The 18,516-nt window shown below is 32.9% G+C and overlaps 2 protein-coding genes across 2 annotated transcripts; one reads left to right on the top strand and one right to left on the bottom strand.

The window, feature by feature from the left end:
• The first annotated feature begins 641 nt into the window (after nt 1–641).
• Nucleotides 642–3,057, top strand: LOC111309756 (uncharacterized). The gene is made up of 3 exons (XM_022908765.2): nt 642–1,127; nt 1,214–1,579; nt 2,307–3,057. Exons 1-3 carry the CDS (start codon nt 828–830, stop codon nt 2,925–2,927), a joined length of 1,287 nt encoding a protein of 428 aa, XP_022764500.1. The 5' UTR covers nt 642–827; the 3' UTR covers nt 2,928–3,057.
• A 166-nt stretch (nt 3,058–3,223) lies between these two features.
• On the bottom strand, nt 3,224–6,312 carry LOC111309755 (uncharacterized). The gene is made up of 2 exons (XM_022908764.2): nt 5,556–6,312; nt 3,224–3,680 (listed from the first exon to the last, which is right to left on the bottom strand). Exons 1-2 carry the CDS (start codon nt 5,951–5,953, stop codon nt 3,443–3,445), a joined length of 636 nt encoding a protein of 211 aa, XP_022764499.1. The 5' UTR covers nt 5,954–6,312; the 3' UTR covers nt 3,224–3,442.
• Between the last annotated feature and the right edge of the window lie 12,204 nt (nt 6,313–18,516).

The raw sequence follows: 18,516 nt of genomic DNA, 5'->3' as shown, positions 1-18,516 counted from the left end.
CAAGCTTTGAAAAACAAGTTCCTTTAGGAGAAAATCACACCCTTAATTAAATCAAAGAACTTCTACATTCGGATATCAAAATTTCCCATTGACTTTCCCTCTATGAATTAAAGTATCAAAACCAGTTATTTATCTGATCCAATGTGAATGTCAGCTCCATTTTCTACCTGTTTTTTATCAGTCAAAAAACTTGAAAAAATTTTGTTTCTCTAGTACAGCGGTCTTAAGCAAACACTGAAATAGGGTTAGACTTTAGAAAAATAAACTTATTAAAATAAGAAGAATTATAGGTGATAATTAAGTAAATTGGGTTAATTTCAAATCTTTCAAATCAAATAATTTCGAGTTTAGATTAATTCAAATTCGGCTACAGAAGCTCAGCTCTAATGAACTAGGGAAAAAAATTAAAAGAGTTAATCTGGCATGGGTTTGGAGTTAAAAAGCAAAAATAACAAGAAAAAAATTAGAAGAATTTGTATTTGTATTTGTATTTGTTTTGTTAATTAATTAACAAAAGATTTGTCAAATAAATTTTCTTGAAACAAAGAGAGGGAGAGAGGGAGAGAGAAAGCGTGCAAACACGACAGAGACAAAGCGAACCACGTTACAAGGGGGCCAAATGGTCGGTTGGTGATGTTCATTGTTCACCAGCTAGTTTCATCAGCTTCTCTCTCTCTCTTTCTCCCTTTGAATCCAAGGCTCTTTCTTTAGTATTTTGTTTCACTTCTCTCAAAGCAAAGCTCAATCCCTTCCCTCTAATTCCAACACTTCTCCCATCTTTCTGTGCCCAAAAAACCATTTTTTTTCTTTTTCTTTCTGTTTATCTAATGAGGAAACTTTGTCCAAATTATGATCTTCCAGATGCGCTGGATACTGTCCTGGAAGTTCCAATCCCTGAAGAAATGTTTGCTTCAAACAAGAGTGGTAACCGGCCATGGCAGAACATGAAATCTTGGATGAACTTGAAACCAAATTCCGAAAGGTCGCCAGCTTTGACAGCTCTTTTTGGAGGAAGGAACACCGAGATTCAGCTCTTGCTTGGAGTCATTGGAGCTCCTTTAATCCCTCTTCCTATCAAGCCTGATCATGATCATTCCATCAGCAAAAACATCAAGGATCATCCCATTGTAAGTCTTTTATATAAGGGAAAATATCCCTCCACTTTTAACATATTAATCCTTTTTATAAAACTGTTTCTTTTTGGTATATACAGGAGGCATCGATGGCAAAATACATAGTGAAGCAATACATAGCAGCAGTTGGTGGAGAGAAGGCTTTGAATTCAATAGATAGTATGTATGCAATAGGGAAGGTGAAAATGGCAGCATCAGAGTTCAGTGCAGGGGAAGCCAGTGTGAACAACAAGATTGTAAAAGTGAAGAATTTGAGAAATGGTAGTGGAGAGGTAGGTGGTTTTGTGCTGTGGCAGAAAAGGCCTGATCTTTGGTGCCTGGAATTGGTGGTTTCAGGCTGCAAAATTAGTGCTGGCAGTGATGGAAAAGTGGCCTGGAGGCAGACGCCATGGCACCATTCTCATGCTTCCAGAGGCCCTCCTAGGCCACTTAGGCGTTTCTTGCAGGTACACAATCTCTTTCTTTTCTCCTTGTTTAAGCATCAAAATCAAATTGTCCTGGATAATGATTCATGGGATCCATTAGCTGATTAATTTTTCTATCATTATCTGCATTAAATGTTCTGATTCGACCCTTAACTAAATGGGGTCTCTTGCTTGGGTCAGAAACGTGCATTTTGGTTTGGGTTAATTACTGATATATTTCCTTTTTCTACTGATTTTCATGGTTTTCACCTTTTTTGCCTCTGTGTTACCTTGTTTTCTGTTCTCGATCCGAATCAAATAATCTCTCCTTTACTTTTCAGAATTTGGGCCAGAGTTTCATGTGAACAATTATTAATAAACTTTTGACCTTCTACTTGTATGTAATCCACTTCAACGTGGTTTATGGCCCAGTAAGTTAGCTCCACACGCCATGTAGGGTCACTGCCCTGGTCCGTTCCTTAACAAAATATCAATAGTTTCATGTCTCTAAGCCTAACAGCAGTTGGCAGATCTTTTAAGCTGCTCTCTTAGAAATGGTCAATTGCTATATTACTACTGACTCTTCATTTTTCTTAAAATATTTGTGTCGAACACATATCCAAATATATGGATATATAAGTTCAATTCTTCAAATATATGAAGAAACTTAAAAAAGAGTAACATAAGTCATTAGACATTACCTGCATTTGTTCTCTCTTTCAAATTGATTATTATTCACTAAAAATCATTGCATTTTTGCACTTTCCAGGGTCTTGATCCAAGGTCGACAGCATATTTGTTCTCCAATTCGGTTTGTGCTGGTGAAAAGACAATCAATGGTGAAGATTGCTTCATCCTAAAACTAGAGGCTGAACCTTCAACACTGAAAGCTAGAAGTAGCACCAATGTAGAGATAATTAGGCACGCAGTTTGGGGCTACTTCAGCCAAAGAACAGGCCTCTTAGTCCAACTCGAAGACTCTCATCTTCTAAAAATCAAAGCCTCTGGAAATGACAGTATTTTTTGGGAAACCACAATGGAGTCCTGGATTCAAGACTATAAAACCATAGATGGGATCAACATTGCACATGCTGGCAAAACTTGGGTGTCATTGTTCAGGTTTGGAGAGAACTCCGAGGGCCATTCCAGGACTAGAATGGAAGAGATTTGGACAATTGAAGAAGTAGATTTTAACATAAAGGGATTGTCTATGGATTGTTTCTTGCCTCCTAGTGACTTGACGAAAGAAGAGGAAGGGTATGGGATTGTGCCAAGTAATGTAAGGTTGCCATTCAAGCTTAGATATGGGTCTAATAGGGTTAGTGCTTCCAAAATAGTTGCGATTCATGTTGATGAATGTGATGAATCATCAGATGATGAAGAATGGTAAATTTGATTCCTATAACTTTGTAAATACTAACAGTACAAAATATGTATGCATTTGTAGCTGCATATGATACGCCAAATTTTGAGTATTTGATACTTCAATTGTTCTTCTACCATATTGTAAAAGTTTTCTTCAACCATATATTTTTTATGAAAACAATATAAAGAAATTACATATTGTTTTATTCAATTATCTAACATGAAGTGATCCAACACAAACCCTATCCCGATTCGTATTTAAGCACAAGTATGAAGGATAGGAGAAGTCAGCACTGCTGTAAAGATGCTGCAATGCAAATATAAATTACAAAGAGGTTAATAACATTGCTTGTTGTGTGAATTAAATCCAACAAAATATAAGTTACACATGTTGTTCAAGCTCTGATACTAATATAAACAGCATGCTTAAGGAACAACCATAGATAGGTGAGAGTTGGAGCGCAATCATAAATCAAGAGGCTTGTCCACCTTCTTGATCATCACATCTAAAACCACTGCCACAAACTTTACTATTGGTTTTCACGATGGTACATTGAAGTGAAAGAGCCAAGAGATTACAAAGGCAAAGACCATGCACGCCAGGAGGAAATTTAGAAACCGGTGGCCCTGCCAGAAGTTTCGGGTTTCTGCAGCATGAATGGTGACAGGAACTGTTGCTGCTGGTGTGGAATCATTTGCCTCGTTCCACTGCTCCATCATGTCCGTCTCATTTGCAGCAGCAACATTTTGAGCAGTTGATCCACAAATCTCACAAGTTCTGAGTTTAGGCAATTATTAGGAAAATTATTGTAACAGTGGAAACAAACAGAGCATATAAGAAACAGATTTTTCATCTAGGGACCGTATATTGCAAAATATAGTATGGGAATTAATGAATAAGACATATACAAGGTAAATATACAAATTAGGTAAAGGTAACATTCAAAAAGTTCTGCAATACAACTGGAATTTTACTCATGGACACAATTGAAATATTCTATTAAAGTAAACTCTGGCATAATGCAACTTTTTTCTAGAATAACATTTTGATACAACATATCAATAGCTTCACAGTGATAACTCAACACAATGAAGAGAGGGATTTGAAGCTATGGAGATTCACTTTTCAAATTTGAACCACACCAAGGCTGCAAGTCCATGTTGGCAACATATCAGGAAATATTCTTAGACAAATTACTGGAGTTAAAGAAAACAAATACAACAAAATTTAGAGAAATATCTTTTGCCTTTTCATTACTCTGGAGTACAATGAAACCAGTTTCTACCAAAAAGCTAATGCATCAAGCTATGCATCAAATAAATTTAGCATTTACAACTCATTAAACAAATAATAGAAAAGCACCCTGCTAAGTCTGAAAAAAGAACAAGATGAAAAATATCATACAGTTTAGTGTGTATTAGCTGTTGACATCTACCCTTGATCCAACTTGATTAGAAACACCAAAACATAGAAAGGAGGCCTGTATCTAATGCCTTAGGCAAAGTTGGTATAAGAGAATGAGAGCAACATCTATGTGACGTTGGGCAATCAAAGTGTTCAGAATCATGCAATTTTTTATCAAATGAAATTGAAAATTGTGGCCCATATTCATACTGAATTCAAAGAAAGGCGGCAGTGAGATATTTTGATATCATTAAGATGCCATAGAAATGCAAAGATATACTGATGGATTGACTGTTTCCAATCAATTAATACAAATCATTTTGTGACAACTAGCAAATTACCCAATTCTACGTAGTTATAAGTGATGCGCATTTATCATAATCATATTATAAATCTCAAAAGCAAAGCATTGTCATATCCATCTAAAACCTCTCTTAATTGGATGATTGCACCATTAAAGAGAAATCCACATTCTTTGGTTCATCTTCCTTGACAAGACAACATATTAAACCACTTATGTTTCTGACAGAAACAGTGTGCTTAAAGCATATAGAAAAGATACAAAAAGTGGCCCCGTTAATGTAGATTCACAAAGTTCACAACAGCAGCAATGTGGGTCAAGAAAAAAAAAAAAGGAAAGGAACAAAGCAGAATGGGAAAGGAATAATTTTTAGAGCTGGAAATATTCAAAACATCCTGGTGATTCCATCTTTTTCTTTATAATTAACATTTGATTCCCGTCATTTAGTATATGACACGCCTTAACCTTTCTCTTTATTCTAACAAAGCAAAGATTGTTCTTGTTTATGTTCCTACTATTGTTTTTCTTGCATTAAACATGATCCTTCAGCCTGCATTTACAACAAAGATTCCCCCACATTTTCTCACAGAACAAACCAAAAGGCACAGAAGTCAAAAAGGCAAGAGAATCAGCACCAAAATAACCTCAAACAATAGCATGGATCCACCAATGTCTGACCACTTTCCAATTTACAATCTTGCAGGGAATATGGTACACAGTTTAGGAAAGTTTTGCATTTTCAGCAACATCCAAGCACATTTCAGTCCCCAAATTACTAGGATTCAAGCAATCGGTACTCTCCACTCTACATCAAGAACAAAATTCCCCAAAGCACAATGTACCCAGATTTTCAAATCATGCCAATAAGGACAAAAAAACACACACACAAAATGCCAAAGGAACTCCAAAAACAAATAAAGAATCAAATCTTCACCACAATAACTTACCTGTTTCCCTTAATTTTGAACCATGCCTCAGCACACTGTTTATGAGCAGCAGCCAAATCATCCTTACAGGAACAACCCAACTCTATAGGCACACCATATTCTTGATTACTTGGGTCTAAACTGAGATGGCAAATCCTGCAATCTTTCTCCACTTTTGCCAAATGCAGCTTGGTTTCAGTCACCCTAGTCTCCAGATCCATTTCCAGAGAAGAAGTCTCTGACACAGAAGCAGAAGATCCCCTCTCCTTGATGATCTCAGTTGTTCCAGACTCTTCATCAGTTGAAGAAGAGGAACGCCTACTGCTGCCTTCTTGTTCCTCATTATCTGTCTGGTTTACTTGTTCTTCTCCATCAACATCAATGATAACTTCTTGGTGTGGTTTTGTTAAAGCTTCCATTTTTAAGACCCAGGTAGTGAATCTTCATGTAATTGTTCTTACAGACAAAGATCATCAAATGTCGGACAACAGGTTTGAGAACCCACACATTGAGCTTTAACAATGTGTTAGCTCTCCCTCAAACATGAAGTGAATGACAGCAGATATTGAACAACCAGGGTAGTACTGTTTAAGTGTGGTAGGTGATCTCTCCTTGTCCCGGCTGTCCCTCTTCTCTCTCCTGTTTGTCAGCTTGGAACAGGACATGGAAGAGAGCGAAAGGGTAACATTAATACAAAGAAAGATCTCGTGTAGAAATATACATAGGCCTCTAAGAAAAGTGTCGAGACAGATAATTGGATTTTCCAGGTTTTTTCTTTATCTTTTTACTAAGAGGAGACACTTTTATGTAGTGTTTACCCTGATTAGTTTAATGGATATAGGAAAATGACAGGGAAAACAGTGGCAACTAAATCATTGTTAGATGGAGAAAAAAGAAAAAGAAAGTTGGAGATTTTAGAGGATGATTTTTTATTGAAGTGACCCTATTGAATCTGTCATTTTCCAGTTGCTCACAGATAAATGATGTGGCCAAAAGTAGATCTAATCCTTCGACACGATAATATCGTACGAAAATAATTAAAAAAAAATATTTAATATTTATTTATATGATATGATATAATTTATGTTATATATATATATATTGACACATTTATATATTTAACAAGATACAAATAATATATTTAATTTAATTTTATTATATGAATATATATTTAGCATATTTAATATATTTAAGGCATTTAACATATTTTTTATATCTATTTTAATTTAATATAAATATATAAAAATTATTTTTAATATTTTAATTATGATATTTAATTAATTATTTAATATCATATAAAAAATATGTTAAACATTTAATTATGATTTTTATTTAATAATTATTATTAAATTATTTTTTATATTAATAATATAAATACAATATAAATATAAATATTAATCTTATATATTATTATTTTAATTTTTAATTTTTAATAATTTATCGTTTTAAATTTATACTAAAAATTAATGTAGGTATATAATATAAATTAAAAAATATATTAAATATATATTAAATGAGTATTAAATTTTTTTTATTTTTTTAATATATAAAAATTTATTTATATTCTTAATACGTTAAATTATTAAATTGTAAATAATAAATAATTTATAATTATTTATTATTTTAATAATATTATTATATATATTCATGCTAATTATATTTATATTTATATATATGTATTAATTTTATCTATTCATATATATTAATATTTTTCATATTTATTCGTATCATATTTAAATGAATTAATTATATATATATTAATCATATAATATATAATATGTATATCAAACGTATCATATTTATATTTAAAATTAAAATATATTTTATAATTTTTACTATATTTATATTTTAATAATTTGTGATGCTACTCGTAATAAATATAATATAAGATATAAGATAAAAATATGAATTATTAGATCTAATTAAATGCATAAATGTGCTTGCTTGGTTTTTTTTTTTATTGTTACTGTTTCTCCAACTTCGGCGTAGATTTAGATACGACAGCAAGAGTTTGGTAAGAGGGTACTCAAGACAAGAGTCAGCTTTTGTGTGAAATCTCAAAATTGTCCCTGTTTTTTGAATGTAAAATTTGTAGTTAAGTAGGGCATCATCGGCTTCTGAAATAAAGCTGAAGCTTTATTGATTAATCAAACTACTTTAACATGTTTACCAAGTGAAAAGGTTTTACCACATGTTATTAGGCATTGCCTTTAACAATTGGTCAAAGTTGTAATCTGGAGCCAGACAAAGCAGCGGCAGACAGGGACCTGCTTACAATTATTCTACATAAGAAAAGAAAAAAAGAGGACTCCAATTCATCAGAATTCATAGACAAGAAAGTGTACCAGGGCAGATTTTTTTCCCTTTATTTTTTCGATGGTAGTTAATCAGGGATGAATGGATGAAGGCTTTATTAAAGTAATTTTTGGAAGTATATGATACTTCATGAAAAAGCTCAATAACACTTCTGAGGAAAGAAAAAATAATGGAGGGCAGCACCTGAATTTTCACCATTGTAGCCATATCTTTTAATCGCTTTGCACGAAAATCATTCAGGTTCCCTGGAGTTCTCGAGTTTTGAGCAGCCTGTAGGCTGTAGCTATGGTTCAGTGGAGAGACCGAGAGAGTTTTGTCCTACTTGCTTATGGGAATGGGATATATATTAATAAACAACCTAAAGTTGATACAAACAGGGCTGTACTTTTTGGTAGAAAAGTATGTTTTTCATTTTCCAGAAGATAATCACCAGCTCCAAGAACTTTGTCCGGACTCTTGATTGACCTGGCAATTCCTTTCACTTCTCACCCTTTGAATCTATTGCCAGGCATTTAGTTTTGGATGAGAGGCTCAGGTTTTATCGTCTCAACCTTAATTAAATCTCATACTAGCATGTGGGCATAAGCTGTTAACCTGATAAAGTCATATACACCAAAGGCAAGTGAATCATATAGTCAGCATTATACCAACAGAAAACCTTCTGCATCAAAGCTGAGATGGAGAACAGGATGATAGAGACTCCAGTCAGGATGTTTTGTTTGCACAACCTCCAAACAAGTTCTTAGGGTGAGTAAACGGCCACAGGTACATGATTTTCTTCACAACAAGCTTTAACCACTAATGTGTAATGTGGATCCGCCCAGAAAACATAAACGAAAGGAATGTTTTAATCCACTTGAGTGTAAACTGTGCTAACAAATTGACAGGTTATGTGAACATATCGCATTCCTTGACAAGATAAATTCTCAACATGTTTTGAGAAAAATATTTTACATCTATACCGTTATCAAAAGCAAGTGGCTCTTCATAGCCAACGAACTCTGGCCCCAACAACGAACTTTGAGAATGACCACCAGAAGGAGTTGAGCAGCAACCAAACCAACAAAAAATTTGCATTTTATCTTTTGAAATTTAAAACTTCATACTTCTTCCAGTAAAACATTATAATAAAACACTCCGCCATAAGACTTCTTCCACGAACTGCATTTTATAGTTTCAGTAATCCTTTTACTACTGTCATATGAAAAGAAGATGGAATTATGGAGTGTACCACTAAAGTTTAACAGTTAGGCAAGACAGGCTTGAAACAGTAAAACAATCCCACTGTTCAATAATTTGCTCTACAGATGATTTACTCTCGCATAAGCCCATAGAACTCCGGCACTAAGATCAGCTAGGAAAAGATGAATTGTTCTAAAGTATAACACAGAGCAAAATAGCTTTACAAATAAAATGAACTGTCATTCTGACATGAGTCTCTACTATCCTGAAATAATTAATAAACAAAATAAAGCTTCTCTCCTAAATGTACACATCAACCCCCAATAACCAGGACATTCTTTTGTGTTAGTGGCGGAGAGGGGGTCATTGCAGCTTCAACTCACTTCCAATGGCATCAAATTATACATGCATTACACATGATCAGGAAAAGGAATGGCAACTGAACACAAAGACTTCCAAACTACAAACATAAGACAAGAATAACAATCATGTCCTACATAACGGCCATTGTCGCATATACATCCTATCATCTAATTCTTTAACTTTTTTCTGAATTAATTCTTGTAAAAAACACATTTCCACTAAATACTAACAGATATCACACTCTAAAATTTGTTTTTCCTTTTAAGAAACGAAGATAAAACCTTTGCAATACAAGGTAACAAACAGAGTACTAAATTTGGAACATGAAGAAACAAAACAAACTCCAATAAACTTGGAATATTTGCAGCATTTGTCAAAACCAAAGAGCATCAATACATCGGCACTAATCCAAATCTAAAACAGAAAAAAAAAAAATCCTTTTCAGTTTTCACTATCTCAAATCAACAAAAAAAACAACTTTAACTTCTCACATTCAAACCAACCAAAACACAAAAAATAAAAAACAACACAGCCTCAAATAAAAAACCAACAAATACCCATTTTAAAACAATAAAAAAAAAATCCCATTTCAAAAAATAAACAAAAGATTTGAAAAAAAAAAAATAGAACTTTACCAGTAAAAGGTCTGAGCGCAAGGCAAGGGTTAAGCTGGTTACACCAATGAAGCCGACACGATTTCCCATATCGACCCGAAATTCCTCGTGCAATCAAACTCCAATTCCTCGCCTTAAACTTCACCACCAGCCGACTTAACACCGCGTCTTCCACAGGCAACCACGGTCCTTTCACTCTAGTATTACTCCCCCCACAACCACCGTCGCCAGCAAGCTCTGAGTCAACCGTAATCAAATCCAATTCATCCCCACCACCACCGCCAGAACCACTACCCCCTGCCGCCGGGGATTCTTGGCTCCTAATGGGCTGACTTCGTTGACTTCTGATTGAGCGGTACCAGGAGGTTAGTATTCAATGACATTTTAGCCATTGAAGCTAGGGGGTTTGTAGCTGGGCTTTCTTTGTAAATTTGGATAAATATGCGGGGTAGTTTGGAGAAGTGGGGTTCAGTTATTTGGTGGGCCAGACTGACAAAGCAACAGCCTTCATGTGTCAACTTTTGAAGTTTAATAAAGTAGACCTGTGTTTTTCTAGCTATGATTTTGCCCTCGATTTGACATGGGCCATTAGTTTGGTCTTTTAGTCTCAAATGTGACATATAATTGGGCATGGGCCTACGCCCCAAACATGACTTTGATATTTACCGCTGGCCCAAAAGTATTATTAATACATTATATGATCAAATGGGCTTATCCAACTAACTAAAAATGAAACCTCGTTTGAATTCACTTACCAATCTATTAGGAGTCGGATCTTAGATTCATTACGAATTTTAAGTAGGTTTATATTACGCAAATGGAAGTCGAAACCAATTCGATAAAGGGTAAGGATTGAAAACAAGTGAAAAATCAAAAAGCTTTTTAATTTGTGAAAGGTTATAAAGATTTTGACTTCAAAAAGTTTGGGGATGTTTGTCATTTCTAGGTACATACTTCAACTTGACTATGTATGGAACATTGTTGGTTTGCATTTTTTTTTTTTTAACAAGAGAGATAGCATAAGGAGATAAAAAGGAAATTGCGAGTACCGCAGATCGGATTCTTATTTTCAACGAGAATCTGCTTAGAAAAAAATTAAGTGAATCAATTAGGTTGAATTCGAACTTGAATTCAAGCTCGAATTTTGGTTAATTAAATTAAGATAGAATTGAATAATCTTTAAAATATTTAAAAATCTTTTGTCTATCAAGTTATCAACACAAATCTTTCTATTAACAAAGCTATAAGATTGCAGCAGCAAACCTTGTGTGATGGAAATATTTTGACTTGTTTTATTTGTCAATCTAGTTTAAAAAGGAGATACAATTATTCATAAACTGTTTTTAGTATATATATATGAAGGTTCATTGGCTTAAAGTGTTTAAAATATATTATCAAAATCTATAATGAAAGTGAAAACTTTTTTAGTATAAATAATAAAATTTGTTTTTGATATACTGACAGTAAAATTTTTTACTCCACTAACGATCAATCAGATAAATTCTCTAAATGATATTTTATTTGTCCATCCTTAATTAGTGTTTGAACTTTTTCTTGCAAACCAAACAAGAGAATATGGAAAAGAAAAAAAAGAAGAGAAATTAACAGAGCTATATCAATGTAAATGAAGAGTTAACAATTTTGCATTCTCTGCAAGGGCCCTTCTTAACCTCTTTTGGGTTTTTCTTCTGCTCTTTTTTCTTTTCATCTTTTCCCTTTTCCCTACCTATTAACAAACATACATTTGTTTAAAACAAGAACAAAGAGAGAAAAATATATAAAGAAAAAGGAACCCATGTTGATATATATAGTGGTCATGATGAGTAATGATGATTCCACCAACCAAGTACTCCAGAAACTATATCTACCAGATCAAATAACAGAATTGATTCTGGTGTAACCCTTTTAATGATGAGTCCCCTCCAGCAATTAAAACCTTTAATTTTTGTATAAGTTGACTTGTAATCATTGGAAGCATAAATCCATTACATTGTAATCTTTACAACTTTCCCTTTAATCAAGCTTGGGATCTGTCCCTAATCTGACCTTTATTTCAATCACTTCTGATTAAAAACTTTGGAAAAATATGTTATCATATAAGCACGCAACATGCGCATGTGGCATGCGCAGATCTTTAATAAAAAGAGAAAGCGTTGCAAATAAGTGAAACGAATTGGCTATCAATCTTAAAGTGAAATAGATTAATTCAACCCATTAAAGCTATGGTCAAATGTGAATAGTAAAGAATCAAATAGCATCAACTATCAATCTACCATGTGTTTTTCTTTCAAAATTCTAAGAATTCGGCATAGAGCAACTGATTGTTTCTTGTTTCGAAAAGCTGAATAAAAAAGGTAACATTAGCAATAAAAAAAACCCTTAGGTTTCCCTTGCCATTGCCATAGCATTATTTTGTTTACTATACCTCATTTATGGAACTTGATCGGAAAACTACCCCAAATTTTAACTCAAGTACTTATCATTGCCTTGCTTTTCACTTCCTTGACCCCTCAAAAAGATGTAACTAGCTTATCTTGTTTAGCTTAAATTTGCAGACATGAAATTGTGAGTTAAACTCAAAACTTGATTTAGTTGGTTCATACAGTTATTTTAAGAACTGATACATAGTAAATTTAAGGTTTAGAGTACGTGCAACTCCTTCCCTGACTTCCTTTTTACCAAAAATAATTGGGGATCTCTTTCATTTTTTACCTTATGAACAGAAAAAAGAAGAGTCAAATTACCTGGTTAAGCTTTGAGTAATCAGATTGTTAGCTTGTCTTTCCTTGTCTCATTATTAAAGGAAAGATGCTAAGTTTATGTTAATCAATCTAAATTGGGAAAATCTTTTTGCTTAAGAATCCTATTATCAGCCAAGATGCCAGCTGCTTCCAGCCCTAATTAGCCTGATGAATTGATCATTTTACAGTTTGCTAATACAATAATTGTGATTCAATTGATTGATAAAAGAAATTTGAATGACATCCGAGAGATGACCTAAACATATTAGCAAAGAAAAACACGAATCCCAAAATCAGCTGCAATGATCATGCAAATGGAGACACGACAGATTATGACACTGATGAATAATGAAACTATAGCTGGTTGTGAAATGTTTAGCTTGGCTTGAAAGTTAATAAAGATGGACATCATGGAGCATTGTTGGCTTTATAGAATTGAATTTCTGACCAGAATTCTTCCCCTACCATGCCCAGATGTAAAGCTGCTTTTTTGAAAACTAGGCCATAAACAATGTAAGAGAAAAAAATAGGTTTGTTTGATGACCAATCTGTTAAAGAATGTTTGTTCTTTTGTCATCTCACAATGTAATAATCAATTATTGAACCATACATAGACCCCCTTATTTTGATGTATGATGATATGATCCAATACTATATATATATGTGCACTGTTTATCCAAATATTACATGTAGTCATGAAGTGCTGTTTCTGTCACAGCATATCTTCAATTTGGAATATTTGTTCCTCAAGAACAAGATTTTTGTGTTTCTGAAATGAAGATTGGGCAAATATTGGCATATTCTTTCTTTAATGGTCCCATTTCCTTTAAAATTTATGTGGAAGCTAGCCAAGTTTCATGTCAGTAACACTGAGGGCCTCTCCCAAATTTTTTGTCATCAGATTTCCCTAGCATTACATGTTTTTCCAAGAGCCTTTTGTTAAAGCTAGAACAGAAGAAAGATCAAAAGACAAAGAAAAGAAGTTGATGGATGATGGATCCATGGAAATCACTTTCGGAAACCAGCAATGGCATTTAAAGAGCTAAAGAGATATATTGGGTGCAAGTTTTTCAACCAACCAAAGTGCCATGGACCAAGTTTCCAATCTCTCATTTGCCCCATTGTTTTCACATGAGACCAATGCCTGTTTCTAGACAGACACGAAAGCCCCACAAAAAAGAAAAGAAATCGGCATTAAACCCAAAATTTAATGTAATTGATTCAAGCAATTATTTTAAGAGATAGAATCTAATAAATTTGAATTCAAATATTAATATCTACAATTCCTTTTGCCGTCGCTAAACTACGTTTCTTTTATAAAAAAAAAAAAATGGGCATTTCATCATAGTGTAAGCAAACGAGGGGCTGAAAATTCGTGGCGTGCAATCCCTTTGACATGACTCAGATTTGCACCCATTTTTGTTAACTAAAGTGAGGAAAACAACATTTTGAGATAAGTTTTTCCTTGGACCAATGACTTAGGAGTATGTTTTTTCAATTCTGCTAGAAAAAAATTGTCGGGTCCCAAAGATCACTAATGGGAATTGAGTAAGAAAAGAAAGAGAAGAAATTAAAAACGACCATATTTGCTTGAATAAATGCTTTGCCTCAAAAAGTAATTAGGTACCAAAAACTAAAAAAAAAAACTGATTATATTCTAACTTTGATAGGAAAAGATGCTTCTCACAATTTAGTAATAACATTTCACTTTATTATTTGTTGTTCGCATTTTCATTTTGTTGGATGAAATGTATAATCAATAAAAAAAAACTTTATCAACTAAACTAGATGACACTTTTTATATTGGCCATCTTCATTTTTTAATTCAATCAAGGCATCTTTTAGACTTTTATCTGGTTTTTTTTAACGATCTTGATGATACAAGCACTCTTTCACATTAATTTATACAAAGATTGAACCCAAATAGGTAAGTTTTGTATGAGATAATGTCTCAAAAACATTCATAGAAAGTAAACAAAGGTACGTTTTGCAATCTGCATGATTAATGGATAGGTTTCAAACTTCTATGATATGAAAACATCAAAGAAAAAGTTGGAATTTACGTCAAAATATAGAAGTGCAAATCAAACTAGAAAGCATTTAATTTCCATGTTGCCATAGGCAACCTGATGATGACTCCATTCCAAACAATTAAGCCTATGTTTGAATATAACTGCACTTCTAGTGAAGAGAGGTTAAGTTCCAACCATCACCAATTGAATATAAATATCAATTTTAGTTGTAAAGTCTATTTAATATAAATTTTTTATTAAATTTTTTTTTTCAATTGCAGTTATAATAATTTTTATTACTATTTTTAATTTTACTAAAATTAATCTTATCACTTATCCAAATGGATCCTATATCAGGTAGACATATCCCAAAACATGATGAATAATGACAACAACTAGGGTCAATTTCAAAATTCAAATTTTTTTTTTAGAAACAAGAATATGAACAAAATTAAAAAAAAAAAAAAAAAAAACCCTAATTTTCTTATCAGGCACACAATGTCCCACTTCTTACAAACATACACCAGATTGAAAGCTACAAACATTGATGCCCAACAAACAAATTGGAGCTAGCTAGGATAGAGAGGGTGGGGTAGGGAAATGTCCTTAGCACTAATTGAATTGTCTTTTATATGAAGACCCTCCTAATTGATGTATATCCATGTGACATTGAAAGTCCATGTGCCCTTAAGGAAAAACAATACGGTGTACCTCTTAATACCTTACCTAATCATTTGTAATCCCCTTATCATATACTTATATTTGGGGTTTCGACTTTTTTAATTTTTTCAAATCCACTCATCTGTCAATACTATGTTAAAATTTGAATTGAATATATGTTCATGGATGGATGAATTAATCAAAACAAATTCAAAGATCGTGAATAAAAATTTTTTCTTAAATCATAGATAAAAATGAAATTTTGTGAAAAAAAATCATAGATTAACGATGAAATATACTCAGATATGAACCTCTTTGAACTAATTTTAATTAATCAGTACTCGTATCCACAACTGAAAATGAATCCTCAAGACAACACCTTATATAAGAATTAATCAATACTTGTTTCAGAAAAAAAGATAGCTATAAGATTTTAATTACCAGATAAATTGATAAATTGCTATATATTGAAAGATCTGAAGTTATCAAAAGCCTTTGATCCTAGGCTATGTAGGCAGTTTTAATTTGCATCCAGGTCGAAACTTTGGTTCAAAGAACCATGAAGATATAATTTTCTGAGCATGCAACAGATCAATAAAAAGTTCAGTACAACTTCCTAGAGTTATGAAAATCAAGGTGGTGGCAGCTGGAGGAAAACATATAGATATAGATATAGATATAGATATATATATATATATATATATATTATAGGACAAGGATCATTTATATTTGTATCTATGTTAGTATTCATGATTTAAAATTTTGCTACAGCTGGTTCAAATTATGGGGCAGAAGCACTGAAAACATTTTTTCATCTTAGAAAGAATAATGATATGCCAGCGATTTGTGGTCCAAGCCTCAAACATCCAATTTAATAAAGGAATAGTTGTAGAGGTTAGAAACTAGCTGTAGGACCACCAAATGATAATTGCAAATGAATGAGAAGCACAAGATTTCAAATTTTGGAAAACCCCCCAAAGATTTTTTTTTTTTAAGTTGCCAATAGAGTGTGGTTTGCAAGTGCCGGATATGTTTAGTTTCAGTTACCAAAATTCAATCTTATAACTTCAAATACCTAAAGAAAAACTTGATCTATTGATAGAGTAATTGATGAATTTTTAGTTTCAATGATCAAAACTCGATCACGATATCTTGAAACACCTAAAGAAAATTTTTTAATTAAACATCCATGCTTAATAAGTTAACTTGGATGTATATACTGGTATAGCATCAAATTTTCATTAATTATATATGTGGGGCTATTTTAAGAAGGTAATGTGTCAACAAGTATGCTCCCTAAAATTATTAGGTTAAATTTAAATCCATACCCAAAACTCACATGATATTAATTATTTGGATTAAACCAATTCAGACACCCAAAGTACTTAGTGAAGTTTCTTGTTTGACAAAAGCAAAAAGAAAAAGGGAAATAATTAATCACTAAAATACAACAAAGGTAATAGGGTGACTTAATAATGTTATCATGTCATCATGAGTTAGGCCAACTGAACTGAAGAGTCCATTCTAAACAACAGTGAAATCCAAACAAAAAAAAAATGAAAAACTGTGTGTTGGGAGAGAGTGATCAATTTCATGCACATTTATATGCAGCTAATGGCAGGGTTTGATTTATGTCCTTTGCTCCACCATATGGGTAACAATCACTGGGTGGGTATGAAATTTTTGTCCTTCAAAGAAGGGACATGTATGTCCTCAAAGGTGCTTACCCTCCCACTGCAGCTGAGGGGGACAAACCAAAGATTCAACCAAAAACCCTACTTTCATATATATCAGACAGTATCATCCAACCATATATTTACGCCTCCCCTTCCCACTATACACTTTGGCCTGTCTAAGCATGGCATCCCAAATTTCACGTTGAAAAATTGTAAAGGTATATTATGGTTGTCGATAATGATACGATCCGTTGATAAAATATTAGATTTTTAATTAATTTTAATTATCATTGTTCAATCTATAACAACTTTAAATAAAAAAAATTTACTATGATATATATGTAAAGATTTAAATTTGTATTTTTGTCGACAAAACCTGTAAGTTTCCATAATGCAGAAACATGAGAGAGTAAATATTTTTTTTGGTGGTGGGGTCTTAATAGCACCATGAAAAAAAAAAAAAAAAAAGCCTGCACTTTGCATGTGGTCCATTTATACTTCACTCGTGTGAACAAGATCTGGCACCATATACATCATGATCTGGATCAGGTCAACTGAGACCCTTTCACAGATATTTGATTGCCTATCCAATGGTTCATATTGGTTCTGGAGAAATTAACTAAGCATTGCCGTTGCTGCAGAGAAGCAGCTAGCTTATACATATGCATGTTTTTCTGTACTAAAATTTTTTACTAGATAATTGCTATAGTTGGACCTAGAAATTTTTAGAGTTTTACATGCACATGGATGACTGAAATCATCAGAATGGAAATAGAAACTAAAGCTTCTCTCACTTTTCTAGTTAGGAAGTAACTAGAAAAATGATAAGGCTTGGAAAAAGCAGCACACTGACAGAAAAGGTAAACATGACATAGCTCATTGCCTCATTTCACATGCTAGAAACTGTCCTATAGCCTTCAGGATTTGGTGAAAACTACATTAAAATTAGTCTTTCCCATACTATATATTTCAGTTATATGCATGGATAAAGGGCCTTACCCTACATATTAGTTACCACTTATCAGTAATAATCAAAGGTTAAACTTAACATAATTCCTCTATACCATGTTGAAAAACCAAGCCTATTTTAATACAATTGATGATACAATTGAGTTAAAATATATTTATATACTATTCTTCATCCGATTCTGAAGTATGAAAAGTACCATAATGTCAAAGTGATGAAATTATGACATCCACATTACTGTACTGAGATCGAATTTTTTGAAATGAAATTGATCTAAACTTATTGATTTTGTCAAACAATGGACTGATTTTGATTAAAACCCTTTTTGATTTTTTGGTTTTTCATATTGGAAAGTTGAACATTATGTTGTTCCATCACATATACCAAATTGGAAGGCAGTAAAAACATCTGTTCAAGCAATAAAAGGTAACAAAGGGAAATCTTTTCTAAA

The sequence above is a fragment of the Durio zibethinus genome, chromosome 19 (genome assembly GCF_047325235.1).
Source record: "Durio zibethinus cultivar Kanyao isolate XHJ-2024 chromosome 19, ASM4732523v1, whole genome shotgun sequence".
Taxonomy (NCBI): Eukaryota; Viridiplantae; Streptophyta; class Magnoliopsida; order Malvales; family Malvaceae; genus Durio; species Durio zibethinus.
The sequence above is the reverse complement of the archived record's forward strand: the minus strand, read 5'-3'. Positions and strand labels throughout refer to the sequence as shown.

Excerpts from the sequence above, each read along its gene's own strand:
- LOC111309755 (XM_022908764.2), bottom strand. The coding sequence starts at position 5,953 with ATGGAAGCTTTAACAAAACCACACCAAGAAGTTATCATTGATGTTGAT. Across the intron at positions 3,681-5,555 it reads TTCAAAATTAAGGGAAACAG|AACTTGTGAGATTTGTGGAT; the intron begins GTAAGTTATTGT and ends GCCTAAACTCAG.
- LOC111309756 (XM_022908765.2), top strand. The coding sequence starts at position 828 with ATGAGGAAACTTTGTCCAAATTATGATCTTCCAGATGCGCTGGATACT. Across the intron at positions 1,128-1,213 it reads ACATCAAGGATCATCCCATT|GAGGCATCGATGGCAAAATA; the intron begins GTAAGTCTTTTA and ends TGGTATATACAG. Across the intron at positions 1,580-2,306 it reads CACTTAGGCGTTTCTTGCAG|GGTCTTGATCCAAGGTCGAC; the intron begins GTACACAATCTC and ends TGCACTTTCCAG.